Source organism: Coregonus clupeaformis, unplaced genomic scaffold (assembly GCF_020615455.1).
Source record: "Coregonus clupeaformis isolate EN_2021a unplaced genomic scaffold, ASM2061545v1 scaf5467, whole genome shotgun sequence".
Classification (NCBI taxonomy): Eukaryota; Metazoa; Chordata; class Actinopteri; order Salmoniformes; family Salmonidae; genus Coregonus; species Coregonus clupeaformis.
Genome location: NW_025538921.1, coordinates 1 through 15,842, shown reverse-complemented (window position 1 = coordinate 15,842; position 15,842 = coordinate 1). Strand labels below are relative to the sequence as shown.

The 15,842-nt window shown below is 44.2% G+C and overlaps 2 protein-coding genes across 2 annotated transcripts; both read left to right on the top strand.

The window, feature by feature from the left end:
• The first annotated feature begins 1,391 nt into the window (after nucleotides 1-1,391).
• Nucleotides 1,392-4,372, top strand: LOC123490912 (zinc finger protein 268-like). Its single transcript, XM_045220742.1, has one exon. It carries the CDS (start codon nucleotides 1,673-1,675, stop codon nucleotides 3,551-3,553), a length of 1,881 nt encoding a protein of 626 aa, XP_045076677.1. The 5' UTR covers nucleotides 1,392-1,672; the 3' UTR covers nucleotides 3,554-4,372.
• On the top strand, nucleotides 3,864-6,525 carry LOC123490913 (extensin-like). Its single transcript, XM_045220743.1, has 2 exons — nucleotides 3,864-3,959; nucleotides 5,824-6,525. Exons 1-2 carry the CDS (start codon nucleotides 3,864-3,866, stop codon nucleotides 6,523-6,525), a joined length of 798 nt encoding a protein of 265 aa, XP_045076678.1.
• Nucleotides 6,526-15,842: the final 9,317 nt, after the last annotated feature.

Genomic DNA, 15,842 nt, shown 5'->3' with positions numbered 1-15,842 from the left:
GTATAATTATCACGTACAGTGGGGAAAAAAAGTATTTAGTCAGCCACCAATTGTGCAAGTTCTCCCACTTAAAAAGATGAGAGATGCCTGTAATTTTAATCATAGGTACACGTCAACTATGACAGACAAATTGAGGGGAAAAAATCCAGAAAATCACATTGTAGGATTTTTAATTAATTAATTTGCAAATTATGGTGGAAAATATGTATTTGGTCACCTACAAACAAGCAAGATTTCTGGCTCTCACAGACCTGTAACTTCTTCTTCAAGAGGCTCCTCTGTCCTCCACTCGTTACCTGTATTAATGGCACCTGTTTGAACTTGTTATCGGTATAAAAGACACCTGTCCACAACCTCAAACGGTCACACTCCAAACTCCACTATGGCCAAGACCAAAGAGCTGTCAAAGGACACCAGAAACAAAATTGTAGACCTGCACCAGGCTGGGAAGACTGAATCTGCAATAGGTAAGCAGCTTGGTTTGAAGAAATCAACTGTGGGAGCAATTATTAGGAAATGGAAGACATACAAGACCACTGATAATCTCCCTCGATCTGGGGCTCTGCTTAAGCCAGTACATGTCCAGGCCTGTCTGAAGTTTGCTAGAGTGCATTTGGATGATCCAGAAGAGGATTGGGAGAATGTCATATGGTCAGATTAAACCAAAATATAACTTTTTGGTAAAAACTCAATTTGTCGTGTTTGGAGGACAAAGAATGCTGAGTTCATCATGCTTTGGGGCTGTTTTTCTGCAAAGGGACCAGGTCGACTGATCCGTGTAAAGGAAAGAATGAATGGGGCCATGTATCGTGAGATTTTGAGTGAAAACCTCCTTCCATCAGCAAGGGCATTGAAGATGAAACGTGGCTGGGTCTTTCAGCATGACAATGATCCCAAACACACCGCCCGGGCAACGAAGGAGTGGCTTCGTAAGAAGCATTTCAAGGTCCTGGAGTGGCCTAGCCAGTCTCCAGATCTCAACCCCATAGAAAATCTTTGGAGGGAGTTGAAAGTCTGTGTTGCCCAGTGACAGCCCCAAAACATCACTTATCTAGAGGAGATCTGCATGGAGGAATGGGCCAAAATACCAGCAACAGTGTGTGAAAACCTTGTTAAGACTTACAGAAAACGTTTGACCTGTGTCATTGCCAACAAAGGGTATATAACAAAGTATTGATCAACTTTTGTTATTGACCAAATACTTATTTTCCACCATAATTTGCAAATAAATTCATTAAAAATACTACAATGTGATTTTCTGGATTTTTTTCTTCTCATTTTGTCTGTCATAGTTGACGTGTACCTATGATGAAAATTACAGGCCTCTCTCATCTTTTTAAGTGGAGAACTTGCACAAGTGGTGGTTGACTAAATACTTTTTTCCCCCACTGTAAATATGTGATACCCAAGTCAAGTTATTATGTGAAAATGTCACGTTATAGTAAGCATATTAAGAAACACTGCCCTAGTTTAACACAATGGAAGGTCCCTGGTTGGATTTAGCTTGGAATAGAAGTCAGAAGTTAACCATTTGTCTGATTTTGTTGTTCACACAGGAGAGAGACGTGACTATCTTGGATCCTCTGGGGAGCCTCAACAACATCATGATGCTGAAGAGGCAGAGAAGAGTCTCTCCAGATCAGAACACCTCGAGAAACCCGAGCGGAGCAACATGAAATCACACCAGCAGACACACACTGGAGAGAAGCCTTACCACTGCTCAGACTGTGGGATTAGTTTTGCTCATTCAAGTAGTCTGAAAACACACCTGCTGACACACACAGGTCAGAAGCCTTACCACTGCTCTGACTGTGAGAAGAGCTTTTCAACATCACATCATTTAAAGCTGCACCAGAGAACACACACTGGAGAGAAGCCTTACCACTGCTCTGACTGTGAGAAGAGCTTTTCAACATCACATCATTTAAAGCTGCACCAGAGAACACACACTGGAGAGAAGCCTTACCACTGCTCTGACTGTGAGAAGAGCTTTTCAACATCACATCATTTAAAGCTGCACCAGAGAACACACACTGGAGAGAAGCCTTATAGCTGTGATCAATGTGGGAAGAGATTCACTCACTCATCAAACATGACTGTCCACAAGAAAATACACACTGGAGAGAAGCCTTACCACTGCTCTGACTGTGGGAAAAGCTTTACCACCAGAAGTGACCTGATTATACACCAGAGAACACACACTGGAGAGAAGCCTTATAGCTGTGATCAATGTGGGAAGAGATTCACTCAGTCATCAAACATGACTGTCCACAAGAAAATACACACTGGAGAGAAGCCTTACCACTGCTCTGACTGTGGGAAAAGCTTTACCACCAGAAGTGACCTGATTATACACCAGAGAACACACACTGGAGAGAAGCCGTATTGTTGTGATCGGTGTGAGAAGAGATTTGCTTTCTCAGGTAGCCTGACTTATCATAAGCGAACACACACAGGAGAGAAGCCTCACCACTGCTCTGACTGTGGTAAAAGCTTTACCACCAGAAGTGACCTGATTATACACCAGAGAACACACACAGGAGAGAAGCCTTATAGCTGTGATCAATGTGGGAAGAGATTCACTCAGTCAGCAAACATGACTGTCCACAAGAAAATACACACTGGAGAGAAGCCTCACCACTGCTCCGACTGTGGGAAGAGTTTTGCTAGATTAGACAAACTGATATCACACCAGAGAACCCACACTGGGGAGAAGCCGTATGGTTGTGATCGGTGTGAGAAGAGATTTGCTTTCTCAAGTAGCCTGACTTGTCATAAGCGAACCCACACTGGAGAGAAACCGTACCACTGCTCAGACTGTGGTAAACGCTTTAAAACCTCAAGTCACCTGATTGGACACCAGAGAACACACACAGGAGAGAAGCCTCACCACTGCTCCGACTGTGGGAAGAGTTTTGCTAGATTAGACAAACTGATATCACACCAGAGAACCCACACTGGGGAGAAGCCGTATGGTTGTGATCGGTGTGAGAAGAGATTTGCTTTCTCAAATAGCCTGACTTATCATAAGCTAACCCACACTGGAGAGAAACCGTACCACTGCTCAGACTGTGGTAAAAGCTTTAACACCTCAAGTGGACTGAATAAACACCAGAGAACACACACCGGAGAGAGGCCTTACCACTGCTCAGACTGTGGGAAGAGTTTTGCAAGGTTAGACATACTGATATCACACCAGAGAACCCACACTGGGGAGAAGCCGTATGGTTGTGATCGGTGTGAGAAAAGATTTGCTTTCTCAAATAACCTGACTTATCATAAGCTAACCCACACTGGAGAGAAACCGTACCACTGCTCTGACTGTGGTAAAAGCTTTCCCACCTCAAGTAGACTGAATATACACCAGAGAACACACACAGGAGAGAAGCATTATAGCTGTGATCAATGTGGGAAGAGATTCACTCAGTCAGCAAACATGACTGTCCACAAGAAAATACACACTGGAGAGAAGCCTCACCACTGCTCCGACTGTGGGATGAGTTTTGCTACCTCACACAATCTGGCAGTACACCAAAGAACCCACACCGGATAGAAACCTTATAGCTGTGATCAATGGGACAAGAGATACTCTCATTCAAGTTCTCTGATTAAACCTAAAAAAGGAGATCCACTGAGTGTGCAATGATCTCCAACACCAGACCTGGGTAGTAGAACACAGAGTCTGGAATGATCTCCATCACCAGACCTGAGTTTTCCCTCCAAAAGAGGGAGAGACTAGAAAGATGTTGACATGTTTGCAACACTGATATTTTGAATCTTAACAGTGTCAATTCCATCTCTTGGTTTAAGCCACTGTAACAGTTGTGTTTGAACTTGTTGACTGGCTAAAGAGACGTTCCAGAATGCCTGCCAACTGGCGCTATGGCAACATGTTGCTAAATGAGGCGTGGCCCAGCCTGGTCTGCAGCAGCCAGGTTTACGCTGTTGGCTTTTCAGAGGTAAGCTGTACCCAGAGCAATGGCGGACGCTATATGTTGGTAGAATGCCCAGAATTATTATCCATAATGAAGGAGCAAAATGGCGATTTGAACGTTTAGTCCGGTTTTATTGTACAATCTTTTCCCTAAAAGTAAATTGAATGTCTTCCTTATTTCATCAAAAGTAGATCCATAAACTCAACGCTTCCATCACTTTGCATGGGGGTCGTTGGCAAAGTAGTTTTTTACCAGGAAACTGTAGCGCCCCACAAAATGAACATGAATATGCTGTAGGAAGTAGCAAGTTAATTTTTTTCCACTTTCCCAAAAAAGTCTGATAAAAACGTATAGCTGAACACAATATAAAATCTTTGGAGGGAGCTGAAAGTCCGTATTGCCCAGCGACAGCCCCGAAACCTGAAGGATCTGGAGAAGGTCTGTATGGAGGAGTGGGCCAAAATCCCTGCTGCAGTGTGTGCAAACCTGGTCAAGACCTACAGGAAACGTATGATCTCTGTAATTGCAAACAAAGGTTTCTGTACCAAATATTAAGTTCTGCTTTTCTGATGTATCAAATACTTATGTGATGCAATAAATTGCAAATGAATTACTTAAAAATCATACAATGTGATTTTCTGGATTTTTGTTTATTTACTGTAAACAATGTAACTTTTGACACAAATCAGCTACTTTGACAACTTTACCAGCACTTTAGACAAAATCTTAGAGGGTATGAAATCTTCAACATAATTATCTTCTACTGATCAAATGCTACAGCTAGCCGTTTTAGCAACCACGTCTCAACTTTATGAATCAACTGATGTTTTGACCACTTTCCCAACAAGTTAGACAACTTATCGTGAAATAAATCTACTTTTCTGCTATTTAAATCTGAAATCAGAACAGAAATAACTTCTACAAATCAAGAGATACGGCTGTTTTACTAACCCCATAAGCTACATTCATTAAGCTGCACTGTCAAATTAACTGTCATAGAACTTCAGGAATTTCAAACTAACTTCCCACTGTCAAATTAACTGTCATAGAACTTCAGGAATTTCTAACTAACTTCCCACTGTCAAATTAACTGTCATAGAACTTCAGGAACTTCAAACTAACTTCCCACTGTCAAATTAACTGTCATAGAACTTCAGGAACTTCAAACTAACTTCCCACTGTCGAATTAACTGTCATAGAACTTCAGGAACTTCAAACTAACTTCCCACTGTCAAATTAACTGTCATAGAACTTCAGGAATTTCTAACTAACTTCCCACTGTCAAATTAACTGTCATAGAACTTCAGGAATTTCAAACTATCTTCCCACTGTCAAATTAACTGTCATAGAACTTCAGGAACTTCAAACTAACTTCCCACTGTCAAATTAACTGTCATAGAACTTCAGGAACTTCAAACTAACTTCCCACTGTCGAATTAACTGTAATAGAACTTCAGGAATTTCAAATTATAGCACAATAACTCAAGTAGTGGACTATATATCTACAGTGGAACTTGGGGTACCATCATGTATTGTAGTGGACTATATATCTACAGTGGAACTTGGGGTACCATCATGTATTGTAGTGGACTATATATCTACAGTGGAACTTGGGGTACCATCATGTATTGTAGTGGACTATATATCTACAGTGGAACTTGGGGTACCATCATGTATTGTAGTGGACTATATATCTACAGTGGAACTTGGGGTACCATCATGTATTGTAGTGGACTATCTACAGTGGAACTTGGGGTACCATCATGTATTGTAGTGGACTATATATCTACAGTGGAACTTGGGGTACCATCATGTATTGTTTACCATGTTTTCGTTTATAAATCAGATCCATTCATACACATTATAAGCTGCCGCATTTAAGGTTTAGAGTCTTTTAGCGCTTGCAAGGTTTACTCTGAGTCCCAAACCACCCCCTCGCCCCTACCAAACCACCCCCTCGCCCCTACCAAACCACCCCCTCGCCCCTACCAAACCACCCCCTCGCCCCTACCAAACCACCCCCTCGCCCCTACCAAACCACCCCCTCGCCCCTACCAAACCACTCCCTCGCCCCTACCAAACCACCCCCTCGCCCCTACCAAACCACTCCCTCGCCCCTACCAAACCACCCCCTCGCCCCTACCAAACCACCCCCTCGCCCCTACCAAACCACCCCCTCGCCCCTACCAAACCACCCCCTCGCCCCTACCAAACCACCCCCTCGCCCCTACCAAACCACCCCCTCGCCCCTACCAAACCACCCCCTCGCCCCTACCAAACCACTCCCTCGCCCCTACCAAACCACCCCCTCGCCCCTACCAAACCACCCCCTCGCCCCTACCAAACCACCCCTCGCCCCTACCAAACCACCCCCTCGCCCCTACCAAACCACTCCCTCGCCCCTACCAAACCACCCCCTCGCCCCTACCAAACCACCCCCTCGCCCCTACCAAACCACTCCCTCGCCCCTACCAAACCACCCCCTCGCCCCTACCAAACCACCCCCTCGCCCCTACCAACACTCTTGGAGATCCTTCCATTGTCATATGTTGCTGACGAAACTCTGAGGGTGACTTCCAGACAGTGGTGACTTCGGGACTCGTGACTTGAATGATTCATTTCATGTTCCACTTTTGCATAATAAAACAAGCATGACATTCCAATCCCCCCGGTCGTTTCACAAGATATAAACCTCAGTTACAGTTAAACATTTAATTTGGGAGGTATTTCATCTGTTACAAGTGTCAAGTCTCAAAATCAGACATAAACAAATGCACGTGACATATAATTATGTACGCCTCTCCATTATTTTTTGTGAAATTGAGCAAACTCAAAAATAACGCGGTGCCTAATGGGATTATTGTGTTTGGTACTGGGGGAACAGAATCAGTCCACTACATGTGTTTGGTACTGGGGGAACAGAATCAGTCCACTACATGTGTTTGGTACTGGGGGAACAGAATCAGTCCACTACATGTGTTTGGTTCTGGGGGAACAGAATCAGTCCACTACATGTGTTTGGTACTGGGGGAACAGAATCAGTCCACTACATGTGTTTGGTTCTGGGGGAACAGAATCAGTCCACTACATGTGTTTGGTACTGGGGGAACAGAATCAGTCCACTATGTGTTTGGTACTGGGGGAGCAGAATCAGTCCACTACATGTGTTTGGTACTGGGGGAACAGAATCAGTCCACTACATGTGTTTGGTACCGGGGGAACAGAATCAGTCCACTACATGTGTTTGGTACTGGGGGATCAGAACCAGTCCACTACATGTGTTTGGTACTGGGGGAACAGAATCAGTCCACTACATGTGTTTGGTACTGGGGGAACAGAATCAGTCCACTACATGTGTTTGGTACTGGGGGAACAGAATCAGTCCACTATGTGTTTGGTACTGGGGGAACAGAATCAGTCCACTACATGTGTTTGGTACTGGGGGAACAGAATCAGTCCACTATGTGTGGTAGTGGGGGATCAGAATCAGTCCACTATGTGTGGTAGTGGGGGATCAGAATCAGTCCACTATGTGTGGTAGTGGGGGATCAGAATGGAGGAATGTGTTTGGTACTGGTATGTTGCATTAATCAAATCCTTATACAATCAGGACACGTAGTGACCCTAACCCTAACCCTTATCAGGACACGTAGTGACCCTAACCCTTATCAGGACACGTAGTGACCCTAACCCTTATCAGGACACGTAGTGACCTTAACCCTAACCCTTATCAGGACACGTAGTGACCCTAACCCTAACCCTTATCAGGACACGTAGTGACCCTAACCCTTACCAGGACACGTAGTGACCCTAACCCTAACCCTTATCAGGACACGTAGTGACCCTAACCCTTATCAGGACACGTAGTGACCCTAACCCTTATCAGGACACGTAGTGACCCTAACCCTTATCAGGACACGTAGTGACCCTAACCCTTGTCAGGACACGTAGTGACCCTAACCCTTATCAGGACACGTAGTGACCCTAACCCTTGTCAGGACACGTAGTGACCCTAACCCTTATCAGGACACGTAGTGACCCTAACCCTTATCAGGACACGTAGTGACCCTAACCCTTGTCAGGACACGTAGTGACCCTAACCCTTATCAGGACACGTAGTGACCCTATCCCTTATCAGGACACGTAGTGACCCTAACCCTTATCAGGACACGTAGTGACCCTAACTCTTATCAGGACACGTAGTGACCCTAACCCTTATCAGGACACGTAGTGACCCTAACCCTTATCAGGACACGTAGTGACCCTAACCCTTATCAGGACACGTAGTGACCCTAACCCTTATCAGGACACGTAGTGACCCTAACCCTTATCAGGACACGTAGTGACCCTAACCCTTATCAGGACACGTAGTGACCCTAACCCTAACCCTTATCAGGACACGTAGTGACCCTAACCCTTATCAGGACACGTAGTGACCCTAACCCTTATCAGGACACGTAGTGACCCTAACCCTTATCAGGACACGTATTGACCCTAACCCTTATCAGGACACGTAATGACCCTAACCCTAACCCTTATCAGGACACGTAGTGACCCTAACCCTTATCAGGACACGTATTGACCCTAACCCTTATCAGGACACGTAGTGACCCTAACCCTTATCAGGACACGTAGTGACCCTAACCCTTATCAGGACACGTAGTGACCCTAACCCTTATCAGGACACGTAGTGACCCTAACCCTAACCCTTATCAGGACACGTAGTGACCCTAACCCTTATCAGGACACGTAGTGACCCTAACCCTAACCCTTATCAGGACACGTAGTGACCCTAACCCTTATCAGGACACGTAGTGACCCTAACCCTAACCCTTGTCAGGACACGTAGTGACCCTAAACCTTATCAGGACACGTAGTGACCCTAACACTAACCCTTATCAGGACACGTAGTGACCCTAACCCTTATCAGGACACGTAGTGACCCTAACCCTTATCAGGACACGTATTGACCCTAACCCTTATCAGGACACGTAGTGACCCTAACCCTAACCCTTATCAGGACACGTAGTGACCCTAACCCTTATCAGGACACGTAGTGACCCTAACCCTTATCAGGACACGTAGTGACCCTAACCCTTATCAGGACACGTAGTGACCCTAACCCTTATCAGGACACGTAGTGACCCTAACCCTTATCAGGACACGTAGTGACCCTAACCCTTATCAGGACACGTAGTGACCCTAACCCTAACCCTTATCAGGACACGTAGTGACCCTAACCCTTATCAGGACACGTAGTGACCCTAACCCTTATCAGGACACGTAGTGACCCATACCCTTATCAGGACACGTAGTGACACTAACCCTAACCCTTATCAGGACACGTAGTGACCCTAACCCTTATCAGGACACGTAGTGACCCTAACCCTTATCAGGACATGTAGTGACCCTAACCCTAACCCTTATCAGGACACGTAGTGACCCTAACCCTTATCAGGACACGTAGTGACCCTGACCCTTATCAGGACACGTAGTGACCCTAAACCTTTTCAGGATTGTGTGTATTAGATCAACTTTGATTCAATGAATATGAATTTGCATTAATCAATCAATTTCAATCAATTTTATTTTATATAGCCCTTCTTACATCAGCTAATATCTCGAAGTGCTGTACAGAAACCCAGCCTAAAACCCCAAACAGCTAGTAATGCAGGTGTAGAAGCACGGTGGCTAGGAAAAACTCCCTAGAAAGGCGAAAACCTAGGAAGAAACCTAGAGAGGAACCAGGCTATGAGGGGTGGCCAGTCCTCTTCTGGCTGTGCCGGGTGGAGATTATAACAGAACCATGCCAAGATGTTCAAAAATGTTCATAAGTGACAAGCATGGTCAAATAATAATCAGGAATAAATCTCAGTTGGCTTTTCATAGCCGATCATTAAGAGTTGAAAACAGCAGGTCTGGGACAGGTAGGGGTTCCATAACCGCAGGCAGAACAGTTGAAACTGGAATAGCAGCAAGGCCAGGCGGACTGGGGACAGCAAGGAGTCACCACGGCCGGTAGTCCCGACGTATGGTCCTAGGGCTCAGGTCTCTCAGTTGGCTTTTCATAGCCGATCATTAAAGAGTTGAAAACAGCAGGTCTGGGACAGGTAGGGGTTTCGTAGCCGCAGGCAGAACAGTTGAAACTGGAATAGCAGCAAGGCCAGGCGGACTGGGGACAGCAAGGTGTCATCATGCCCGGTAGTCCTGACGTATGGTCCTAGGGCTCAGGTTTTCAGAGAGAAAGAGAGAACGAGAGAATTAGAGAGAGCATACTTAAATTCACACAGGACACTGGATAAGACAGGAGAAGTACTCCAGGTATAACCAACTAACCCCAGCCCCCCGACACATAAACTACTGCAGCATAAATACTGGAGGCTGAGACAGGAGCGGTCCGGAGACACTGTGGCCCCATCCGAAGAAACCCCGGACAGGGCCAAACAGGAAGGATATAACCCCACCCACTCCGCCAAAGCACAGCCCCCGCACCACTAGAGGGATATCCCCAACCACCAACTTACAATCCTGAGACAAGGCCGAGTATAGCCCACAGAGGTCTCCACCACAGCACAAACCAAGGGGGGCGCCAACCCAGACAGGAAGATCACGTCAGTAACTCAACCCACTCAAGTGACGCACCCCTCCCAGGGACGGCATGAAAGAGCACCAGCAAGCCAGTGACTCAGCCCCTGCAACAGGGTTAGAGGCAGAGAACCCCAGTGGAGAGGGGAACCGGCCCGGCAGAGACAGCAAGGGCTGTTCGTTGCTCCAGCCTTTCCGTTCACCTTCACACTCCTGGGCCAGACTACACTCAATCATATGACCTACTGAAGAGATAAGTCTTCAGTAAAGACTTAAAGGTTGAGACCGAGTCTGTGTCTCTCACATGGGTAGGCAGACTGTTCCATAAAAATGGAGATCTATAGGAGAAAGCCCTGCCTCCCGCTGTTTGCTTAGAAATTCTAGGGACAATTAGGAGGCCTGCGTCTTGTGACAGTAGCGTACGTATTGGTATGTACGGCAGGACCAACTCGGAAAGATAGGTAGGAGCAAGCCCATGTAACGCTTTATAGGTTAACAGTAAAACCTTGAAATCAGCCCTTGCCTTAACAGGAAGCCAGTGTAGGGAAGCTAGCACTGGAGTAATATGATCAAATTTCTTGGTTCTAGTCAGGATTCTAGCAGCCGTATTTAGCACTAACTGAAGTTTATTTAGTGCTTTATCCGGTAGCCGGAAAATAGAGCATTGCAGTAGTCTAACCTAGAAGTAACAAATGCATGGATTAATTTTTCTGCATCATTTTTGGACAGAAAATTTCTGATTTTTGCAATGTTACGTAGATGGAAAAAAGCTGTCCTTGAAACAGTCTTGATATGTTCGTCAAAAGAGAGATCAGGGTCAAGAGTAACGCCGAGGTCCTTCACAGTTTTATTTGAGACGACTTTACAACCATCAAGATGAATTGTCAGATTTAACAGAAGATCTCTTTGTTTCTTGGGACCTAGAACAAGCATCTCTGTTTTGTCCGAGTTTAAAAGTAAAAAGTTTTCAGCCATCCACTTCCTTATGTCTGAAACACAGGCTTCTAGCGAGGGCAATTTTGGGGGCTTCACCATGTTTCATTGAAATGTACAGCTGTGTGTCATCCGCATAGCAGTGAAAGTTAACATTATGTTTTCGAATAACATCCCCAAGAGGTAAAATATATAGTGAAAACAATAGTGGTCCTAAAACGGAACCTTGAGGAACACCGAAATGTACAGTTGATTTGTCGGAGGACAGACCATTCACAGAGACAAACTGATATCTTTCCGACAGGTAGGATCTAAACCAGGCCAGAACTTGTCCGTGTAGACCAATTTGGGTTTCCAGTCTCTCCAAAAGAATGTGGTGATCGATGGTGTCAAAGGCAGCACTAAGGTCTAGTAGCACGAGGACAGATGCAGAGCCTCGGTCTGACGCCATTAAAAGGTCATTTACCACCTTCACAAGTGCAGTCTCAGTGCTATGATGGGGTCTAAAACCAGACTGAAGCATTTCGTATACATTGTTTGTCTTCAGAAAGGCAGTGAGTTGCTGCGCAACAGCTTTTTCAAAATTTTTTGAGAGGAATGGAAGATTCGATATAGGCCGATAGTTTTTTATATTTTCCGGGTCAAGGTTTGGCTTTTTCAAGAGAGGCTTTATCACTGCCACTTTTAGTGAGTTTGGTACACATCCGGTGGATAGAGAGCTGTTTATTATGTTCAACATAGGAGGGCCAAGCACAGGAAGCAGCTCCTTCAGCAGTTTAGTAGGAATAGGATCCAGTATGCAGCTTGAAGGTTTAGAGGCCATGATTATTTTCATCATTGTGTCAAGAGATATAGTACTAAAACACTTAAGTGTCTCTCCCGATCCCAGGCCCTCGCAGAGCTGTGCAGATCCAGGACAGCTAAGCCCTGGAGGAATACGCAGATTCAAAGAGGAGTCCGTAATTTGCTTTCTAATGGTCATGATCTTTTCCTCAAAGAAGTTCATGAATTTATCACTGCTGAAGTGAAAGCCATCCTCTCTTGGGGAATGCTGCTTTTTAGTTAGCTTTGCAACAGTATCAAAAAGAAATTTTGGATTGTTCTTATTTTCCTCAATTAAGTTGGAAAAGTAGGATGATCGAGCAGCAGTGAGGGCTCTTCGGTACTGCACGGTACTGTCTTTCCAAGCTAGTCGGAAGACTTCCAGTTTGGTGTGGCGCCATTTCCGTTCCAATTTCCTGGAAGCTTGCTTCAAAGCTCGGGTATTTTCTGTATACCAGGGAGCTAGTTTCTTATGACAAATGTTTTTCGTTTTTAGGGGTGCAACTGCATCTAGGGTATTGCGCAAGGTTAAATTGAGTTCCTCAGTTAAGTGGTTAACTGATTTTTGTCCTCTGACGTCCTTGGGTAGGCAGAAGGAGTCTGGAAGGGCATCAATGAATTTTTGTGTTGTTTGAGAATTTATAGCACGACTTTTGATGCTCCTTGGTTGGGGTCTGAGCAGATTATTTGTTGCGATTGCAAATGTAATAAAATGGTGGTCCGATAGTCCAGGATTTTGTGGAAAAACATTAAGATCTACAACATTTATTCCATGGGACAAAACTAGGTCCAGAGTATGACTGTGGCAGTGAGTAGGTCCAGAGACATGTTGGACAAAACCCACTGAGTCGATAATGGCTCCGAAAGACTTTTGGAGTGGGTCTGTGGACTTCTCCATGTGAATATTAAAATCACCAAAAATTAGAATATGATCTGCTATGACTACAAGGTCTGATAGGAATTCAGGAAACTCAGAGAGGAACGCTGTATATGGCCCAGGAGGCCTGTAAACAGTAGCTATAAAAGTGATTGAGTAGGCTGCATAGATTTCATGACTAGAAGCTCAAAAGATGAAAACGCCATTTTTTTTTTTGTAAATTGAAATTTGCTATCGTAGATGTTAGCAACACCTCCGCCTTTGCGGGATGCACGGGGAATATGGTCACTAGTGTAACCAGGAGGTGAGGCCTCATTTAACACAGCAAATTCATCAGGCTTAAGCCATGTTTCAGTCAGGCCAATCACATCAAGATTATGATCAGTGATTAGTTCATTGACTATGACTGCCTTTGAAGTGAGGGATCTAACATTAAGTAACCCTATAATCAAATCATTGTTCCCTATATGTAGGCTTCATATATGTATTATCACTATTATACTCTATATTGTAATGTTATAAAATGTTATTCTTGAAATAAAAGAAAAACAGTAATTGAAAGTGATTTAAAAAAAATTTGGGTCTGAAATTAAAATAAACATTACCCACTCCAGTCAGCAGATGGCGATGTGGATCTTTCATTTGGTGCTGCCAGTGTGACGTATAATGTAGTGGACGGGACGCTTCTTCAACAGCAACACGGCTGCTACTGATTCTATGGATTTAACCACCTCGGTAGCTTGCTAGACTAAATAAAACCCAAAATATTGAAGCTCTTTACACTGTTTTTCGGTTTATATTAGTCACTGTTTGTTTTATTAACACACTTCTGTCGTCTAGTTAGTTATCCCATTTAATTTCATATTTACGGTGTTGTTGTTATTGGTCAGCTAGCTGGCTGGTTAAGTTAGCACTAGCCTAGCTAGCTAACATCCCCGACCATGAGCTCACTAAGCTACTCTCCTCCTGCTAAAGAAGAGGAGGTCTGCTGGACGGAGAAAGAAGCTCTAGTGAAAGAGGAGGAGGAAGAGGAGGATGTTACAATACAAAAACAAGTAGAGGGTGAAGCTGTTACCGTGAAAGAAGAAGAGAAAGACGTTACAGTGAAAGAAGAGGAAGACGCGTTCAGAGTGAAAGAGGGTGAAGCTGTTACCGTGAAAGAAGAAGAGAAAGACTTTACAGTGAAAGAAGAGGAAGAGGGGGATGCAGTTTTTAGAGTCAAGGAGGAGGAGAAAACTGTCGCATTGAAAGAGGAGGAAGAACAAGAAGAAGAGGAGGAGAGAGATCTGATTAACACCAGTAAGTACTGAGTGATTCCTCATGAAACCAGGACAAAAAAATACCATGATTTGCACGAAATTCTACCCATTAAATGGTATTTTTGAGCAGTGGCGATTTTAGCATGTCAATCTTGGTGGGCAAACTTTTAAAATGTTTTTTAGATGAATGCCAGCAAAAACCACTACACAGCACTAAACAATACATTAACTGCAGTGGCCTAAAGTACTTAAGTAGAAATACTTTAAAGTACTACTTAAGTAGTTTGGGGGGGGTATTTGTAATTTACTTTACTATTTATATTTTTGACTACTTTTACTTCACTAGATTTCCTAAAGAAAATAATGTACTTTTTACTCCCTACATTTTCTTTGATACCCAAAAGTACTCGTTACATTAGCAGGACAGGAAAATGGTCCAATTCATGCACTTATCGAGACAACATCCCTGGTCATCCCTACTGCCTCTGATCTGGCGGACTCACTAAACACAAATGCATCGTTTGTAAATTATGTCTGAGTGTTGGAGTGTGCCCCTATGCTATCCGTAAATTTATATTATCCAGAGCGACTTACAATTAGTGAGTGCATACATTATATATATTTTTCATACTGGCCCCCCGTTGGAAGCGATGCTCTACCAACTGAGCTACATCCCTGCCGGCCATTCCCTCCCCTACCCTGGACGACGCTGGGCCAATTGAGCGCTACGACAGAGCCTGGATTCTAGCACCACTCGGGAGACCATGGATAGTTTATAACACTATATACATATTTATTATCAAGTCTGATCTTGTAATATTGATTATTTATTGATCCATATTTCCAGTGGTTTTCTCTCTGTTGTAAAGCTGATAATGAAATAATAACCATAATAATATTGGTGACTTAAAGTTCTCTGGAACACTGCCTAAGGTTTCAGCAACTGGAATAACTTATTACTAAAATCATAGACATTACTACTATGTGAAAAATGAAGACAACATATGACTATTGTTGCTCACTTGACTGTCTTATTAATTGTAGAAGACAATTGTCAAAAGCGTTTGTAAAAGCATTTAAACATTCACTACATTGACTGTCTGACTTTGTCGTTCACACAGGAGAGAGACGTGACTATCTTGGATCCTCTGGGGAGCCTCAACAACATCATGATGCTGACGAGGCAGAGAAGAGTCTCTCCAGATCAGATCACCAGATGGTACTTACCTAACATGACAACTGTCTGGTCTAGTTGATACAGCTTGGTCTAGTCTAGTTGATACAGCTTGGTCTAGTTGATACAGCTTGGTCTGGTCTAGTTGATACAGCTTGGTCTGGTCTAGTTGCTACAGCTTGGTCTGGTCTAGTTGATACAGCTTGGTCTGGTCTAGTTGCTACAGCTTGGTCTGGTCTAGTTGCTACAGCTTGGTC